Genomic DNA, 19999 nt, shown 5'->3' on the forward strand with positions numbered 1-19999 from the left:
ACTACAGCATACTACATACACTGCATCAACAACAAATCAGAACCAATTGACTGACAGCCATATATGTTTGAACCAGAGTCAGACACTGATGAAGTAGAGACTCCGGTAGAAGTCACAAGAGTTAGAAAGAACCAGAAAATTTCTGAATGTTTAATTGACACTACACAGCTGTGGCGAGTCAGTCTGGCAATCAACATCAATCGTGGTACTGATATATTGTGCAGATGTGCTGGCCTTTGCAAGTAAAATTCCACTTTTACAACTCTCTTATGTTCACAGAATAGGTACATCGTTTTCAAAAAGGCAATCACCTTACTGTATTGTTCATAATAAAAGTGTGGTTATGAATTATACAGACAGTAAGCTAAAAAATAAAGACATAGCTCTGGTCTCAGTGAATACAATTAGAGACAATGGTAACTCTAGCTGGAACATGAACAGTTGCTACTGATCCATGCTTGAGAATATTTTTTTATTGATACTTATTCACAAATCAGTCCGGTGTAAAATGATTTGAACAAACATACACAAATTTTTGTATGTTTTGGGGCACATTTCCTTCAAAAACAAAACTTGTCTATTGCGTCTTCAGTGGCTCTGATGCCGGGAGTACATGAAGACTCTTATGTTCACTTTTACAGCCAACAACAGAACACTTATGACACTTACAAAGCTGATCCATTATTCTTCTCACTGTATCTGCTCCATCGCAGAAAAAATGGCAGACTGTGTTTAGATCACTCAGTGGAGGATCTATGATAATAGGGTGGAGTCCGTCACCATTCATTTTGACACACTGTTTTTAATTAATAGAAATATGAGAAAGAGGAATGGGTGGACTTTTAACATTGTAGGGTGGTTGTGTACACACACTACCGACATACATTTATGCACAAACATCATGTTAAAGTGAATTAAGAGATATTCCAGAGATATTCTAAAACTAAAACAGCATGAAGCAAAGAATTCCGTGGCCATGGCAGAAAGCAAGCTCTTCTCAGTTAACTTTTAAAGATAGCTAAAGTCGTGGTCAAATGTGCTTTCGCATGGCAAAATGTTAGACATAAGTTCAATGAATGTCTAAAAATGAATATATGAATATGAGTAAATGTTTGTATATGGATTATAATTACACAAACAGTTTAATAATGAAAATAATTTTTCAGTGTGAAACATTGCTTTAACCCAGAGTTAAAAGTGGGTGGTATAAAGACGATAACCCAGGGGTAAGCGCAGTGTGAAAAGTCCCAATTTAATTATAGGTGTTTTGAAATTGAGAATGGCAGGTTAATTTGCACAAGTGAGCACAGAAAAAAGAGGATAAGTTAAAGTTTCTGTGAGCGATTTCACTGTTCAAAATTACTTGTTAAGTTTTTGCTCTTGAAGCGACAGTGCTGAATGTTTTTATTGAGTTGGACACACAGCACTATGACTGCAGTCAGCAGAAGAACACCCTGCAGCCCCAAACACACTGTAGCTGCTGTATGTATCTGAGCTCTTTGGTTTGTTAGGTTAATAAAGTCACTTGTAGTGTGGTCTGGTGGTTCTCTGCCACTCTCTTTCATTTCCTGTAAAAAGACAGTGACGTTTTATCAGCCATCAGTAAAATTGAGGCCGCCGTCTTTCTTGGGGACAAGAAAACACATAAGGCTGGTCGTGTGATAGAGCGGCCAGAGAATGGGCGCGCGCACGGATTCGTGGGTGCGTTTATTAACCCTAACACTCGAGCGGTTCGTAACCGCTTTATGTGAGTGTGCCGTGATAGGGCCACGGGATGTGTAATGCTTGTGTGTAGGGGTGAACACTGGATTGTGGGCACATTTTCTACACATAAGACATGTTTGCTCTCTGGTATGGACACGGGATGTGTAATGCTTGTGTGTAGAGGTGAACACTGGGTTGTGGGCACATTTTCTACACATATGGCATGCTTGCTCTTTACCAGATTTATTTGGGTCGCCGTGAAAACGGCGTTTGAGCGCAGGCAAGCGGGCGTTAACACCGGCTTGTTGGCTGCTGAATCTACCACTGTAGTAGCCTGAAGGAAGGGGACTGACAGGGCGCGAAGCTTTGACGGTGGTCCGGCCGCAGCGGGACTGATCCGTCGTTTTGTCAATAAAGCTAGGAGGACTTCGGTTGTTCAGGTTTCAGCGCAATTTTAGTCCGAGGCCCACGGGGGGGCGGCGGTCTGCGGCGGATGTCTGAGCGTGATCGAGGGCGGCCGCCCTGTCGAGGCTGAGAAGTCTGGCTTTGTTGAGCTGGGCGCTGTGAAGAGGCTCGTGCAGGAGGCTCACGTGGGCGGCCTGCAGAGGAGCTAGCGCGACGAGGCAGAAAGAGATTCATGGCTTGTGTGGCTTTTTGGACCTCTGAAAACCGGTCAATGATACCACTCACCGCAGAGCCGAAGAGACCGGATGGAGAGAGCGGTGCGTTGAGGAACGTAGAGCGCTCTGCTTCTCCCATGTCGGCTAGCGTTAGCCACAGATGTCTCTCGGTCACAGTCAGCGGCCATGCACTTCCCTATAGCTTGGGCTGCAGCTTTGGTAGTCGGAGGGCGAGGTCCGTAGCACTCCGTATGTCTGCAACCGCCTCTGGATGCCTGCTTTCCTCATCCCACTCCCGCAGAAGGTCCGCTTGGAGGATCTGTAGGACGGCCATAGAGTGCAGAGCAGATGCAGCTTGGCCGGCGGCGGAATAGGCGCGCCAACACAGGCGGAAGTTGTTCTGCAGGCCTTAGACGGGAGCACTGGTTTAGACCGCCATCTCGCGGAGGGCGGGCAAATGTGTGCTGCTACCGCATCCTCGACCGGAGGGAGGGAAGCGTAGCCCTTCTCAGTGGTGCCGTCCACCGAAGCAAGAGAGGTGGAGGCGTGGGATCGGACCCTGGCGAGAAAGGCGTTCCATGATTTGGAAAGCTCGGCGTGGAGTTCCGGCAGGAAGGGAGTGGCCGGGTAGCGGGTGCTGCGTGGCGGCGGCTCTGTAGAAAGCAGCCGTCAAGTCTGTTGGGTGCCTGCTCAAGGGCGGTGACCACTCGAGCCCGAGGTGGTCGGCGGCCTGTGTGAGGAGGCGTGTTAGTTCCCCTCGACTCGGCGCGGGTCCTGCTGGATTCCTGGGCCGAGGAGGAGGCGTGTGAGCCTGACCACTCCTCGCTGTCCGAAGCCATGATGGAACAGCCCTTATCCTCCGCTTCTTCGTCCGAGATGGCAGCAGAGCAGCCGCTCGGCGGCAACTGCTGGCGTCCGGGTGGGCGGGAGGGTGAAGGCGATGCTCGAGGGATGGGCTCCGGCGAGGCAATCGCTTCTACCACTGTTTCCGGCAGCCTTTGAGAGCGGCGCTTTTTCTGCGCTGCTGAACGGAAGGCGCGGCGGCTTCGGTCCTGAGCACTTCGAGTCGAGCCCGCAGGGTCGACATCGGCAGCTCCTCGCAGAGATCGCATCCGCCGGCGAGGGCGAGCTCTGCATGCCCCAGTCCCAGGCAGAGGCGCCAGATGATGTGGCGGTCTCCGGTGCTGAGAGGAGCGCAGCATGAGGCACAAGTGGAGCGAGGCATCTTAAAAAGACACTCGTACTCTTTTGTGAAGTTCTTTAAGAACTAGCTTGCTTTTAAAAGGATACGTCGCCGGATGGCGTGGGTCGCAGGACGGCTGAAGGTGGCGAAGACGGCCGGCTTCTTCGAGCGCTGTCCACGCTTGCTTGATGCCCCTCGAACGGCGACGCGGCTTCGGTTCAGTGATGCGAAGAGCTTCGCTGAAGAGATGAAAATCAGGGTTCCAGCCTACGAACTACGCTTATATGCACTCTGGTCACGCCCTTTTTGGCGGGCTTTGATGCAGTGAGCGCGCGGACGCCTCTCATTGGATGCGAGTTCGCCCAAGCTTGTCTATAGGCTTCAGCAGTTGCCGCAGAGCAACCAATGAGCTCGCTAGCTAGCCCGCTCAAGGTCTGCAGCTGCCGCACTGCGTTGACAATGGATACAAAATTAAGGATAATTTTTTTGGCTTCAATATCTCAGAAAAGATGAATCTTTCCCGTAGCGTAAGCTAGCTTACGCAATATGAGAGAACCTCTCGTAAGAGAACAAAGACTTTACAATGTCAGTGGTAGGGAGAAAGTCCTTATCAACTAACATTTGAACATCATATAGACACTCAAGGAATTGAAGATTGGATTTATATCCATTTGGCGAAGACACATTTATGAGGCCATGTGTAAATACCTCCTTATTTATTAATCTCCTCTGAGAAGCTTGTTGAGTAGTGGTAGTTCTGTCAGAAAGACTCGCAGTAGTAGTCATACACCATTCATTCAATTCTATATGCAAGTCAAAGATTTAATATAGAAACTTGCATTATCTATTAACTTTTAAAATAAATACTAAATGTAACAAGACAAATTGACTCTTTAAGCTATCCTGGTATTAAGAGAGAAAGCTATATATATATATATACAGGGCCGGCCCAAGCCTTTATGGGGCCCTAAGCAGAATTTGATTTGGGGGCCCCTCGGTGCCGCCAATATGATTGAATATTGTCAATGCTTGATTATTCGCACACTATAATTCTAACACACCCCTTATCAATTTTATTAGTTGTAGCTGTGTTGCTTACAACATACCAATGTCTGTCTGGCATGATTTTACCCTTCTACAGTTTTAATTGTAACAGTAGCACACCTATATTTACCCAATCTTGTTGTCCCTCTGTTACCAGTTTTGTGGACTTCCTAGAGAACAATTTGCAGCAGAAGCAGTAGACTGCATCATTTCTTTTTGAATAAGTGAGCAGCTCACGCTACATCATGCTTAAAAGGAATAATTCACCAAAAATGAAAATTCTCTCATCATTTACTCACCCTCATGTCATCCCAGATGTGTATGACTTTCTTTCTTCTGCAGAACACAAATTTAGATTTTTAGAAATATATTTCAGCTCTTTTGGTCCATACAATGAAAGTGAATCGGTGCTAAAATATTGAATATTTATATAATCACATAAATCAGCATAAAAGTATTCTAATTCATGTGCCAGTGATTTATTCCATGTCTTCAGAAGCGATATGATAGATGTAGTGAGAAACAGATCAATATTTTTAATACGGAGCGGTGGTGTTGGCGTAGTGGGCAAAAGCACATAACTGTTAATCAGAAGGTTGCTGGTTCGATCCCCACAGCCACCACCATTGTGTCCTTGAGCAAGACACTTAACTCCAGGATGCTCCGGGGTGATTGTTCCTGTAATAAGTGCACTGTAAGTCGCTTTGAATAAAAGCATCTTCCAAATGCATAAATGTAAATGTATTGTGTTTTTGGTGATTCACATTCTTCATGCATATTGCCTCCTGCTGGGCAGAGAGAAGAATTTCTAGCAAAGATTTACTTAAATATTTATCTGTTTCTCACCTGCACCTGTCATATAAATTCTGAAGTTATGGATTAAACCACTGGAGTTGTATGTATTACTTTTATACTGCTTTTATGTGCTTTTTTGCATCAAAAGTTTGGCTCCCCTTCACTTTCATTGAATGGACCTACAGAGCTGAAATATTCTTCTAAAAAAAATTATTTGTGTTCTGAAGAAAGAAAGTCATAGACAGATGGCATGAGAGTGAGTAAATGATGTGAGAATTTAAATTTTTGCGTGAATTGTGTCTTTAAGTAGCACATGGGGGGCCACATTGTCCTTCTTTTTGAGATACAATGTTCCACATTGATTTAGTCTAGATTTAGTCTGTGTTCTCATTCTCATGCATGATGCACAATGTTCTGAAGTTTGTGACTGGTGGAAAGTTCTGCCGAATTATTGCTCTACAAATGTTGATCTTTATAAAGGCTAAGCATAATTATAAATAATTTTATCATCTCTACTTTCCTGGTATTTATTATACCAATTAACTCACTCTCTACATCAGGGGTCAGTATTATTAAAATACTAACATTATTTTCAAAAAATATTATTATTAAAAATGTCACTTTTTTTTCTATTACATTAATACTTTTAAATCTGCTCAAGTTATTCAGCCAAATGTAGTGAGTGGTTATCTCATTTCCTTGTTATTTTTGTTTGATTAATAACCTTTATATGACATACAGTAGCCTACTAGACAGTGCTAAATTCAGTTACATGTACACTTCAAGTTCAACATTTTGATACAAATACGCTTTTTGTCCCACTGTTTAAATTCACTTTAGACATAAACAACTGCATTTACATTAAATCCTCACCAAGATGGGCATTGGTGGAATTATAAAGTGTATTTGATCATTTAGGCGCAAACGCAATAGCTCTCAAATATTAGCCGCTGTGACCCGCACAAGAAGAGACAGTCACAATGTCGAAGTCAAACAGCTTTATTAGAACAAAAGCGTGCAAAGTACACAAAAAGGGCAAATCCAGTGAAGAGTAGTCAAAGGGAGCGTGAGGTCGAAGCCGGGGAATCAGTAGATGAAAATGACGAGACTAGTGGGAGCAAAAGACAGGGGAACAAGGGGAGCTGGCAAGCTAAGAGGAAGACAAGAGGAGATCAAAACTAGACGAGACTAGCGGGGGGCAAAGACACGGGAAACTAAATACAATAACCAACAAGCGGGAGACGAATGTGCTGTGATATTTATAGAGACGAGTGCAGGTGTAAACAATGACAGGTGATAGGGACGAGTGCAGGTGTATGCAATGAACAGGAGTGCAGATGACGCGAGTGCAGGTGTACATAATGTTCTGGCGAATGGGAGCGGGCATGTGAGCCCGAGGGGGGAGATAGTGTACGAGCATGTGAGCTCGTAGGAGCAAAAACGAGCGTGCAAGCTCGAGCGAGCAAAACGGGCGTGGAAGCCCGAGGGAGCAAAACGAGTGAGGAAGCTCGAGGGGGCGGAGCGAGGGAGCGGGAAGCGAGCGAGTACGCTCGCGGAGTGCGTGTGTGTGCTCGGTGAAGCCGAGCGTGCGCGTGAGCTGGACGAAGGGGAGCGCGTGTGTGTGCTCGAGGAAGCGGGGATGGGGCAGAGGAGCGGGGTTCGTGACAGCCGCCTGTCAATCAAACAGTGCGCAGCTACAGACGTCAGGAAATAAAAAGTAAATCTTTTATATATCATCTAGATCAACCAAACAGTGGTGCTCTTGCTATCATGATTGATGTAATGAACACCCCTGTTCTAGATGTAGAATGTAGGCTAAATATAGAAAACTACTCAAAAGTTTGATCGAGGACATCTCTATTTTTTCAGATAAACATCTAGATATTTTTATTGCCCAGCCCTGTTGATAACATTGCATTAATCTCTCACAGCAGCCAAATAATCTCAGTGATAGATAGATAAATTACAGCTAGTATTATTAAGCAGAAATATGAAATTTACCTTGATATATTTATTCAAATTAGAGACTGGATTAATGCTGATATCTGACTTGAGGAAGTTTAACTCACATGACACAGTCAAGCAATTGGCCTTTTTCACAGTGAAAAACCCTTTCAGGTGTGGCCAGTTATGTTCAGCTGTAAACTGTGCTTGAGGAATTCTCCACAGTTGGCGCCGATCTGCAGCTGCCATTTTTTTTGTGATTCGGTTTGATTGAAGTCACGAGACTCTCCCAAGCCAATCATGTTAATAGATGAAAATAAAATCAGGACAGGAAAGTAGCGAACACAGATGGTGGGAAAATAGCTCAGTAAAATTACAGTTAAAGCACTTAAAATATACACAAGTAAAAGTATAAAAAATTTAAACTACTTAAAAAAGTATAATTCTTGGGGACAAGTAGTTAATTACAGTAACGTGAGTATTTGTAATTCGTTACTTTACACCCTTGCTCCTGAACTTATCTGTGTACATGGCCATATAGAACTTCTGACAGTTTGACTTACTCAAACCTTATATGTCATCTGAAACCAAATAAATCACAGTTTTGAGTTGATTTATCTAGACATTATGTAAGTAGAGTTTTTTTAAATGTACATTGCTTTTTTGATTATAGTATATAACTTTTTCAGTGTTAAAATGCATCCTTCTATCCCAACTTTTTTATCTTTTTTTCCCAACGTTTTATGCAGAGACAACTATTAGTAAGCCGTTCATATGTTAATTTTCTCAAAACTGTGTCTCTGTGGCACTATCCTGTGTTTATTTTGAGCGACCCGCAGCTACGAGCTGCTTTAAAAAGAAATAACTGTCCTATCGGAAAACTTGAAGAAAATGGCTAAATACACATACACAAGAACTGCACAGATCTTCTATAGTGTGTCTTATATCAACATGTAGTCAAACTGATGACAAGCACAGGCATGAGAGTACATTTTCTATCCATTCATAAAGAAAGATGTATTTTATGTAATGAGCTCTTTTGCAAAGCTCTTCTCACAGATCCATTTATCATACTCAGAATCACATGGATAGTCAGCCCACTTTGATGAATCAATAAGAGCACAGTTCTCTCCAGAATTGCCACCGGGCTCCGTATCCCTCCAGAACCTGAAACAACAGATCTGCATAAGATCTCCAGTGCTGCTTTCTGTGTGATATGAAACTGACTGTGAGAATAATTTATAGGATAATAATCAGATTAATGTAGTGGTTTCTCACACAGAGGTCGGTATGCTGCCATCGACCCATTTCCATGTGCCCTCTTCATCAATGTCAGTCAGACCAATCCAGATTTTGCTACCAACAGTAATGTTCACAACAAACTCCTTGAAGAATGAACCAGGAACAAATGAAAATTATCTTCAATGCTGAACAAACATACACTCACACATTACAGACTCTTCAGGCTTTCTCTGTCTCTCTTTTTTTCACTTACTTGTTCCTTTGTGTTGTTAATGATCACCAGATCTGCTCCTCTCTCTGTACAGTATCTTCTGCTTTCACTCCAATTCTTCTCCTCAGAGGAAATGTAGTAAAAACTGGATTGATAGTAAATCCATCCATCTGGAAACACAGCCAGTTCAGCTATTAGCCCTTTTTTACTATCCACACTGAATTAAACTTATTTGTATCACATTGTGCATATGTTTTAAAATTGAACATTTTTGTAGATCAAGAATAGCCTTTTCAAAAAGACATCCACTGCTATCTTTATTTAATAATTCATCCCTTAATTAATTTATTATTTTCAATTTGTGTTACTTGAGTTAAGAAACTTACCCACTTTACCAAGACTCTTCTGGAATTCATTTTTCTGTCGTTTAAGCTGGTCTCGCTCTTTAGTCAGATTGTCATTCTTGAGTGTATACATGACACACAGCACTATGATTGCAGTCAGCAGAAGAACACACAGCAGCCCCAAACACACTGTAGCTGCTTTGGAGCTCCTCTTCTTGACAGGGTCACTTCCTAAGGGTAACAAACCTTAATACAATGGCCCTGACCCAAATGGCACACTTGATGTGGACTTGCGGTCTAGTGGCCTTCATTTGCGCTTTATCGCAAAGTCCACAAGACTGTAGAGTGTCCCATTTGAAAATTTAGTTCGCATCTGTGCAGGCTCCACAGCAGTCTTTTACCCAACAGTCACCCCTACTGATCCTCTCAACCAATCACAGCGGACTGGAGTTTCCGAGCTGGAGGAAAAACATGGTGGACGAGGCGGTCAATCGCGGATTAATAGATGTTAATAATCTTTTTTTTTTTTTACTGGTTGTCCACGGCCAACTTGCTTATCGTGTGTATATAGTATCACTTAAGTCTGATGTGTAGAACTGGTTCAAAACTTTGTTTTATTTAATTTTCAAGAGATATGGATTTACTCCTGTTCAGTTTATTGAATAGTTTTACTTGGGGAAGTTTTAAATTCATAAAAGTAAGTAACCTAACATTAAAGGAATAGTTCACCCAAAAATGAAAATATGCTGATAATTTACTTATGCTCAGGCCATCCAAGATGTATCTTTTTTTCTTCATCAAAACAGAATTTAAGATTTTTAGGATTTCATTTCAGGCCTCCTCCTTTAAACAATTAAAGTGAATGTGCTCCATTTGTTTTTTGACGGTCCAAAATGCATATCTAAGGTGCATCAAAATAATCCATATGACTCCATATGATTATTTTTAGAAATAAAACAATACTTGTATACTTGTTCGCTTCCATACATCTCTATGAGGCACGCTCATGAGAGGGATGATGTAAGCTCATTGGTAAGGTTAAATTCTGCTTTGATGAAGAATGAAACGACTCGGTTACTAACGTAACCTCGGTTCCCTGAGAGGAGGGAACGACTATTGCGTAAGTAGCTTACGCTATGGGAAAACTCAGTTTCTCGAGAAATATTGAAGTCTTTATGTAAAACGCATTGCAGCTGCACAGCAGACAGTGATGAGCGAGGCAGCTCGGTCATTGGCTGTGCTGCGGCAACTGCTCGAACCAGTGACGGGCGACTTAGAACGCGCGACCAATGGGGGCGCGTCCGCATTCAGCGCCCAGAGCCTGCTGAAATTAGAATATGAGGGCTATATAATGAACGTCCCGTCATGCCAGTTCTTTTAGGTTCAATCGACTGAAGCGAACTGACCAAGCACAGACACGGCAGCTTACGCAATAGTCGTTCCCTCCTCTCAGGGAACCGAGGTTACGTTAGTAACCGAGTCGTTCCCTATCGAGAGGTCTCTCCTATTGCGTAAGTAGCTTACGCTTTGGGAACACCATGTAAAACGCCATGCGTGCTGACTTCGCTCTATAAAGCCAGAGGCAGGTGCCTGAGCCTTAAAGCAAAGTGATATTCCACGAGCCGGCCAGCGGCGAGCTATATAGTGGGGTATGACAGGGCGCCCTTGCCTTCAAGGTGGGGTGCTCCTTGTACAAACACAAGCACATATCTCATGTACTGAGCTTTTGTGTACTGGTACGCATAATAAACCCTCTAAGTCGGTCAGAGACGGACCTTATAAGGGAGGAGATGATGCCCAGCATATACATACTCCAGTTCATTCCACAGTCAGACTGATAGAATGTTGGAATGCAGTGAGGGGACCTGTAGGTTATAAAACCTGATAAATGTTGAAGGCGAGGCCCAGCCTGCCGCCGCACAAATATCTTCAATGGGTATCCCAATCGACCATGCCCACTATGAGGCCATGTTCCTCATAGAGTGAGCTCTGACGCCTAAGGGGCATTGAAGGCCCTTGGCTCCTTAAGCTAGCGCTATAGCATCCACTATCCAGTGCGATATTCGTTGCTTTGAGACAGCGAGACCCTTAGTTTGCATACGAATAATTGTTCCGTCTGTCTGAACAGGGCAGAACGTTCCAAATATACTCTGAGCGCCCTGACCGGGCAGAGTAAATTTGCATCACCTTTGTCTGCTGAGGACGATAGTGCTGCCAGAGATATCACCTGTGCTCTGAAGGGTGTAGAGAGCACCTTAGGAATATACCCGTGCTTTGGCCTAAGGACAACTCTGCAGTCGTTAGGTCCAAATTCCAGGCAAGCAGCGCTTGATGACAGCGTGTGCAGGTCGCTCACTCTTTTAACTGAAGTGAGTGCCAGCAAGAGCGTGGTTTTGAGCGAGACCTGCTTGAGGTGCACGGTTCGGAGAGGTTCGAACGGGGCACCTTTGAGTGCGTCCAGGACCGTGGCCAGGTCCCAGATCGGCACCGAAGGTGGGCGAGGAGGGTTCATCCTCCTAGCGCCTCTTAGGAAACGAACGATCAGATCGGTTTTTTTTAATGAATGTCCTTTATCAGGATTGTGTGACGCCGCTATGGCAGCCACATAGACTTTGAGCGTGGAGGGTGTGCGGCCCGCCTCCAGCAGCTCCTGCAAAAAGGCGAGTACACTTGGTATCTCGCGACGCTTTGGGGTTCAAGCTCTTGGTATCACACCAGTCACTGAACACTTTCCACTTTTGGGCATACAAGCGCTCGTAGAGGGGCTCGCGCCTCAGTAATGGTTTTCAGAACTCCACTGGGGAGGTTCTCGGAACCCGTTGAGGGGCCATGCATGGAGGGCCCACAGATCGGGCGGGGATGAAGAATCATCCCGCTGGCCTGTCCGAGGAGGTCTTGCCTCAGCGGAATCGGCCATGGGGCAGATTGCATCATCTGTACCAGCTCTGGAAACCACGTCTGGTTTTTCCAGAGTGGGGCTACCAGGAGCACTGCACATTTCACCTCCCTGATCCGACTGATGACCTGAGGCAGCATCGCGATCGGGGGAAAAGCATACAAGGGGCGGCTCGGCCAAACTTGGGCGAGCGCGTCCATGCTTTTTGAGAAGAAGAGAGGGCAGTGCGCGTTTTCCTTGGAGGCGAAGATGTCGACTTCTGCCTCGCCAAAGGTTCGCCATAACCACTGAACCGTCAGAGGGTGGAGAGACTATTCTCCTGGGAGAACTTTGTCTCTGGATAGCATGTCCGCTCCTTGGTTCAGGACGCCTGGCACGTGCGCTGCCCTTAGCGAGCGCAGGTGGTGTTGTGACCATAGGATGAGCTCCCTGGCCATAGAGTGCAGTCCATCTTGGCGATTTATATACGAAACTACCATCATGTTGTCCGTTCGGACCAGGACGTGTTCGTTTTGCAGGTACGGAAGCAGGGCTCTGAGAGCCAAGGCGACCGCTTTCATTTCCATACAATTTATGTGTAGGCGCTTTTCCGGGTTTGACCAAAAGCCGGAAACAGGCCTGCCCTCGTAAAGGGCCCCCCATCCTATTTTGGAGGCATCTGTCATGATCATTTTTCTCTGCGTATTCACGCCCAGACTCACGCCGGTTTGATACCAGTTTATGGCTTTCAAGGGCGTCAGGGCTTTTATACAGCCGTGATTCGCTCTGATCAAAAAGTGGCCCGAGCGTCACTGGAGAGGACGCATGTGCAACAATTCTAGCTGGAGTACAGCTGATGCCGAGGCCATGAGACAGAGCATTCTCTGAAATCGTTTGACGGGGGCGTGCGCGCCCGTTCTGAACGATGTTGCAAGGCGTCGAATAGAGAGCGCGCGCTCTGATGAGAGGCGTGCTGTCATCTGCACTGAGTCTAGCACTATTCCCAGAAAATAAATATTCTGGCTGGGGGATAGCACGCTCTTTGCAAAATTTATTCTCAGACCCAGGCATTGTAAATGGCTGATAGTCCAAGATCTGTGTGTCATTAACTGAACCTCTGATTGTGCTATGATTAGCCAATCGTCGAGGTAATTCAGTATCCGCACTCCCGCTGTCTCAGGGGAAAGTGCCGCGTCCATACATTTCGTGAATGTACGGGGGCCAATGATAGGCCGAATGGTAGTACTGTGTACTGGTATGACTGTCCCTCAAAGCGAATCTCAGAAAGGGCCTGTGGTGAGGCGCTATCGGGATGTGAAAGTAAGCGTCTTTCAAATCCACTGATAGAAACCAATCCCCGGGCGAACTTGCGCGAGGATATGTTTGGTTGTTAACATTTTGAACGAGCGAATCATTAACGCTTTGTTCAGATGTCTGAGATCCAGGATGGGGCGAAGGCCACCGTCCTTTTTCGGGACGAGAAAATAGTGGCTGTAAAAACCCGCCTCGCTCAAACAGGGAGGAACAGTTTCTATAGCGCCCTTCTCTATCAGTTTGAGCACCTCGGTGCGTAGAACATGTGACACATCTTTCCTCACTTTCGTCTCGACCACCGCTGAAAAGCGGGGTGGTCTGCGAGCGAATTGAAGTGAGTATCCGTGTTTTATTATGTTCAAAACCCATTTCGGCATGTCGGGGATTTTTTCCCAGGCTTCTGCTCGCACAGATATGGGCTGAATGCCGGCTGGGGGCATGTCGCAGTGACGTATGGGCCCCGCCGGCAAATCGCTTTGTGCTAACACAGAATCTACGGCTCTCAGAGGCGCAGGTGCGCGCTGAGCAGCCGTATTGAGTGCCGAGTGCAGAGGTGCGTGTGAGAGTACAGGCACATGCGCTATTTCGAAATGCTCACAGCATGAGTCGGAGAGGTGCTTGAAACTGTATGAACAGTGTTTTGAAGTGGGGTGCATTCATCATTATGGGCACGCCGCACCACATTCATCAAGCTTTCCGCGATTTAGCGGGGAGTTTCTTAGCTCGCGCATTGCATCTGTGATGTTTGCGGCATAGCTGTTTGAAACTGTGTGGGTAGCTGTGTGTAGGGGTGCGTGCAATACGGCAGGCACACACGCTACACTTATAGCACTTCCCGTTTTTACTGGGGAAGTGTTTATAACTGTGGGAACAGTGCTTGTGTGTAGTGGTGCATACATGACAATAGGCACACAATCTACATTTTTGAGACATCCAGCCTGAGCTGGGGAGGTGTTTGGCACTGTTTGGACAGTATTGATATGTGGGAATGCGCACTTTAGTGTGGACATGTGAACCCTTAGTGACACAGGCAGAAAATGACTCTTTTGGTGATTTCTGTGTGTCGCCGTGAAAACGGCGTTTGATTGCAGGTGAGCGAGTTTTATGACTGGCCCATTGACTGCTGTATAGACATTTCCAGCCGCCTGTAAGGGGACTGGGTAATGTTTTAAATGTTTGCGAGGGAGCGGTCCGGCATTTGCGAGATGCGTACTCCCTCTCTTTCTTCCTGCTGCTAGGAAGACTTACGAGGCTCTGTGTTCAGGGTGATTCTGGGTCGAGGGCCTCGTTGCTCCTGCGGCTTTCTTCGGCCAGCGGAACGCGAGCGGCGTCGAGCGTCCTTTTCAGGTCTGCTCTTCGGCTGGGAGACGGGCGGCTCTGCCCTGCCTCGCTGCTGCTGCTGGGGCGGTTTTTGTGATGCATAGCTTGCGAATCCTTCCGCGCCTCAGTGAAGCGCTCCGTGAAATCTCTCACCGTAGGTCCGAACAGGCCGCTCGGAGTGACAGGTGCGTCAAGGAAGGGTGCCTTATCCGCGTCCTTCATCTCCGTTAGCGTTAGCCACAGATGGCGCTCAAGGAAAATCAAATTAGCCATGGCCCGGCCAATGGATTGAGCAGTGGCCTTTGTGGCTCGCAGAGCTACGTCCGTCACGGCCGTCCACTGAGGAGAGCGAAGAAGAGAAAGAAGGCTTTAGGCGAGCCGAGTGCGGGGCTTTCCACGACTTTGTGAGCTCGTCGTGCACCTCAGGGAAGAAAGGAGAGGGTCTCTGTGGGGGCCTGCCGGCGCCCCTGCAGGAACCACTCATCCAGCCGGCTGCGGGCGGGTTCTTCAGGAGAAGACCAGTCGAGCCCGAGGTCTTCCACGGCCTTAGACAGGATACGGACAATCTCCGAGTCCATGCTGGTGCCCGCGCTCGTGTCCGCTGATGCCGATGGCGCGGGGTCGAACGAGCCCGACCAGTCGTCGGATGCAGCGTCAAGAGAGAGGCTGTCATCCTTTCCGTCGTCGTCCCCTGATGTGCCGAACGAGACGAGACCCACCGCTTTGTTGGAGGGGTGCAGGTCCGCTCGCGAAATGGACCGGGCGGCGGGAGACATCTGGTAGCGGTGATGCCCGCGGGGACTGAGCCGGCATGACATCACCGGAGTCGGGGGTGCTCTGGCAGCCTCTGTGAGCGGCGCTTTTTCTTGCGCGGCTCGAACAGAGGTGGCAGCACGGGGGCAGCCGGCTCGCTTGCGGTGAAAACGGCAAAGCGAGTGCGCAGCTCAGCATCCGCCCTGAATGAGTGCAGCTTCTGCGTGGTCCAGACCCAGGCAGCGAGTGCAGATGGTGTGCCGATCTCCGTCGGAAAGAGGGCCTCTGCACGAGGTGCAGGCTGAAGGCATTTGAAACAATGCCTGGAAAATAAATCTTTTACTCTTAAAAGCGTCGCAGGGCGAACGCTTGTTCAGTAAAGGATATGCGATGCGCGCCGGATGGCGTAGCAGAAGGCTTCGAAGGCGGCTGAAGATGCCGGCGTCCTCTCAGCATTCCCGCTTTAAGCTTGTCCACGGCGGCGAAAGACTCCAAAAATCCGGAGGATCCAGCGAAGAGAAGGTCTTCGCTGAAGGAGATTAAATCTAAAAGAACTGGCATGACGGGACGTTCATTATATAGCCCTCATATGCTAATTTCAGCAGGCTCTGAGCGCGCGAATGCGGACGCCGCCCCATTGGTCGCTGCGTTCTAAGTCGCCCGTCACTGGTTCGAGCAGTTGCCGCAGCACAGCCAATGACCGAGCTGCCTCGCTCATCACTGTCTGCTGTGCAGCTGCAATGCGTTTTACATAAAGACTTCAATATTTCTCGAGAAATGAAGTTGTCCCATAGCGTAAGCTACTTACGCAATAGGAGAGACCTCTCGATAGGGAACTCACAATTTTTGGATGAACTATTTCTTTAAACCTTTGCTATTGTTGTTTCAAACAGGATTTTATAATTATTGTCTTTAAAATACCAAGACAGGAGAGAATAATTTAATGCACATGGCTGTAGCTTGTAAGATTGCTTATATTTACTGATAAACAAGCAGTTAAATTTTTTACTCGCAGAAGTGTGGCTGTGTATATTTTAATACTATTTTTGCAATATATGGTGGTGTGTGCTTTCTATACATTTTACTGTGTTCTAAGCACCTGCCTGTAACCATCCATGTCTCCAAATAATGTTGTGTGTTCTCAAAAGATTTCAAACTATGGGGTTTTATTGCTGTAGTTCTATTTGCACTTTGTTTTTTAGAGGTTCTTGATTAAATGATCTAATGCTTTATTGTCAGTGTGCTGCTTGAAATTATTTAATAAAAACAAATATTGAATAGTGAGTTAAATATGTTCCTTACCCTATCTATCAATGCCATGACTTTTCCTCATTATAATTTGTAAACTATTTTTTTTAAAACAAAATGTAAAATATTTGTCCTCTGATTGAAGTCTTGAAGTTTATCCCAAATCCACACTTTCATCTCTCATGCACCCTCATGGACTTGCTGACTAGAGCCCCATAAGTCTGCACACACTTACGTCACCAAAGTCTGCACTCTGGACAAGAGCGGAGGGTGCCATTTGGGACAGGACCAATCACTTTCCTTCATCATTTAGGACACTCGATCAACCAAAAAAACCTTCCAAAATGTGGCAATTATGGTGCCTTCATATGCTCATTATTCTAATTGTTGCTATTATGTTTTATGAGGAACATTTTTAAATTAAACTCAGTACCTGTTTGTTGAGGTGATTGGATGGTTGTTGTTTTAGTGTCCTCCTTCTCTTTCTTGTGTTTTAAATCTCTTACAGTCTCAGCAGTGACATAGATATCAGCAATACTCTCGATTGTGTCTTCTGTGTCCATTGTACATTCATATATAGTATTATCCACATATCCAGACATGTCCAGCGCAGCCGAGATGGTAACAACCATGTAACTTTATAGTGTAAATGTAAAGTGTTCATAAAAGTTATAACTTACACCTAACTACCAAATACTGTAGCTCTCCTGTGGTGGACTTTGTTGTACTCTTGATGAGTGTCTATGCAGCAAGGTTTCAAGTATTTATGCAAAAAGGAACTTCTTTGTGGAACGTTATGAATAAAGGAACTTACTACATAAAGGAACTCAACATAGAATGTCAAAATGTCTTTGTTCTTTTTTTCTTTTTTTTTTATCCCTTTTCCTCCCAAGTTGGAATGCCCAATTCCCACTACTTAGTAGGTCCTCGTGATGGCGCGGTTACTCACCTCAGTCTTGGTGGCGGAGGACAAGTCTCAGTTGCCTCCGCTTCTTTAGCCCACTACGCCACCACCAATCTCAGAACATTTATAGTAATGTGATATGATGCTCATAGTCTGACTTAGCAGAATATAATATATAGTGATTTCAGTGGCACCAAATTACAAAAACCTTAAAAAAAATCACCAGAGGAAACTAACATCTATTGGACTGCATACAGGGTCTGAAATGGGTTAACGTGATTACCTAGAAGAACCCCATAATATACTCTCTGAAAACTGTCACTCCCTTAAAAAATAGTACTTTGCCAACTTCACAGCTTCTTTTTTCACTATCAAATGCAAATAATCTTGCAGAGAATACTGATTACCTCAGAAGATTATTTTGGGGAAGCAAATGCAGTTCATTCCTCTTTTATTTCTGTGCCCAATAGCATGTAAGCTTCATTGAAGTCAAACAGATATCAAATGTAGTTATTGTATTATAATACAGTGTATATTAAGATTGTTTAATATTAAAGGGATAGTTCACATTATTTGCTTATTTGCTTACACTTCCTCACGCTTTTAGGCACTCTGCGCATGTGCCATGTGCAATCGAGCGTCTCTCAGAAGCGTGTCAATGAGACTGCTGATGTCAAGATTAATAGAAGAAGTAAAGAAGGTTAGTCTGTTTCTCACCCAAAATGGATTGCATCCCTTTAGAAGACATGGATTAAACCACTTTGGTTGTGTGGATTACCTTTATGTTCTTTTTGGAGCTTGAACGTTTTAGACCCCATTGGCTTGCATTGTATGGATATATTCACATTATATCTCCATCAGAAAATCATTGTTTGTGTTCTGCAGAATTAAGCAAATAATACGAGTTTAAGACTGCATAAGAGTGAGTCATGAGAGAATTCTCATCTTTGGGTGAACTGTTTCTTTAAAGCTGTTAAATTACAAGGTATTACCAAAAATTATTAAAAAAATATCCATCCAAACTAAAACAGGCAAAATAACAAAACACTAAACTTGATGTTTATCAGGTCTATTAAGATGTTCATAATGTACTATGGTTAAGCAATAAGGAGAGGCTATGCTCTACTGTGAATATAGCCACAGCTAAAGGATGTTGTTAGGCACAATGCGCAGCTTTATTTGGCAAATTTAAAAAGTGCCATCATTCCACAAGAACAATTACTCCCATCCGGATGTAAGCAAGCAAGTTTCAGGGGGTACTTGATTTGCTATGTCAAACCTAACAAGAAATATGTCTGGATATGGGAAGGGTAAATATATTGATTTATCAATGAATCTGCGATCTTCATTTGAACAATCCCGATGTTGATCTTTCACTCTATGCAAAGTTAGTCATCGAGATATTTTAACTAATTTGTAATTGAATAATGTCTCTTTTAATACCCTTTCTGTTCTTCACACTCACTCTAAAACATTCATTCTAAACACATAACACGGATGCGCTAAAGAAACTGTGCACGTTATCTCTCATTAATATGCACTCACTGGCTGAACTGCCTGTAGTCTTAAAGAGACAGTAACGACTTAGCACTTGCTCTATCAGTGCAAATACCTGTAAACATGTAATAAAACATATAAATATGAAATAGGATATATGCAATTTCAAGACATCATTTTTAATGATGAAATACATTTGTACAGTTTTAGAGAGACAAAATGTAACCAATATGATGAATAATATAGTTTGTAGAATTAATATTTCATAATGCAAGATGTTAGAAGGTCCCCTGTATAATTAGCTGAAAGAGAATGTTTCATCTGTTAGAAGAATTGACATTATTACTGAAATACATTCATATTAATCCGAATTGAATCAAAATCAAATCTAATCGAGAGCTTACAATCAAGGTTAAATTATATTTAGTCTTTGGTACACATCTCTTTTTGTTTTTGTTTTTTTTTTGTTTGTTTTTTTATCCTGAGAAGATGAAACAATACCACATTTATATCATAACATATAATAGGACAATTCCAGCAAAATCTGTGCACACATGCATATGCGCGCACACACACACACACTCACACACACAATACATTTACCCAAAAAAATTAAGTTAAACCAATGAAAGGTTACATTAACTTTTCTCATTGAGGAAATGTAGCCTAGTACAAACTGAATTGATAATACATTCATCCATCTGTGAACACAAGTTCAGCTATTAGCTATTTTAACTAACAGATTATTTATAACAGCTAGTTATAACAAATAGGCCTACTGCTTTTTTTTCCAAGCATAAAAATATATGAATGCATAAAAAGCATGAATGTGTTAACTGTGACACTATCACTAATGATTACAAATGTGACACTAACACAAAGGCTTTTCAGTTTGTGTAGATCCAGGAAATGGAAGCCTAAGTGATAGTTCTAGCAGGAAGACTCGAAGTAAGCATTAAGTCATTACTGTTAAGTCATTCGAATGTTCAGTTTTTATACTT

At 44.4% G+C, this 19999-nt stretch overlaps 2 protein-coding genes across 3 annotated transcripts in view; one reads left to right on the forward strand and one right to left on the reverse strand.

The window, feature by feature from the left end:
- LOC127636505 (cell adhesion molecule 2-like) overlaps positions 1-19999 on the forward strand; it is a 556717-nt gene that overhangs the window by 382756 nt on the left and 153962 nt on the right. The window lies entirely within an intron of this gene.
- On the reverse strand, positions 6340-17335 carry LOC127636507 (CD209 antigen-like protein E). Its single transcript, XM_052117035.1, has 5 exons — positions 17031-17335; positions 9130-9318; positions 8786-8913; positions 8569-8675; positions 6340-8457 (listed from the first exon to the last, which is right to left on the reverse strand). The coding sequence occupies exons 1-5, from the start codon at positions 17227-17229 to the stop codon at positions 8313-8315; spliced, it is 768 nt and encodes a 255-aa protein (XP_051972995.1). The 5' UTR covers positions 17230-17335; the 3' UTR covers positions 6340-8312.

The sequence above is a fragment of the Xyrauchen texanus genome, chromosome 44 (assembly GCF_025860055.1).
Source record: "Xyrauchen texanus isolate HMW12.3.18 chromosome 44, RBS_HiC_50CHRs, whole genome shotgun sequence".
Lineage (NCBI taxonomy): Eukaryota > Metazoa > Chordata > Actinopteri > Cypriniformes > Catostomidae > Xyrauchen > Xyrauchen texanus.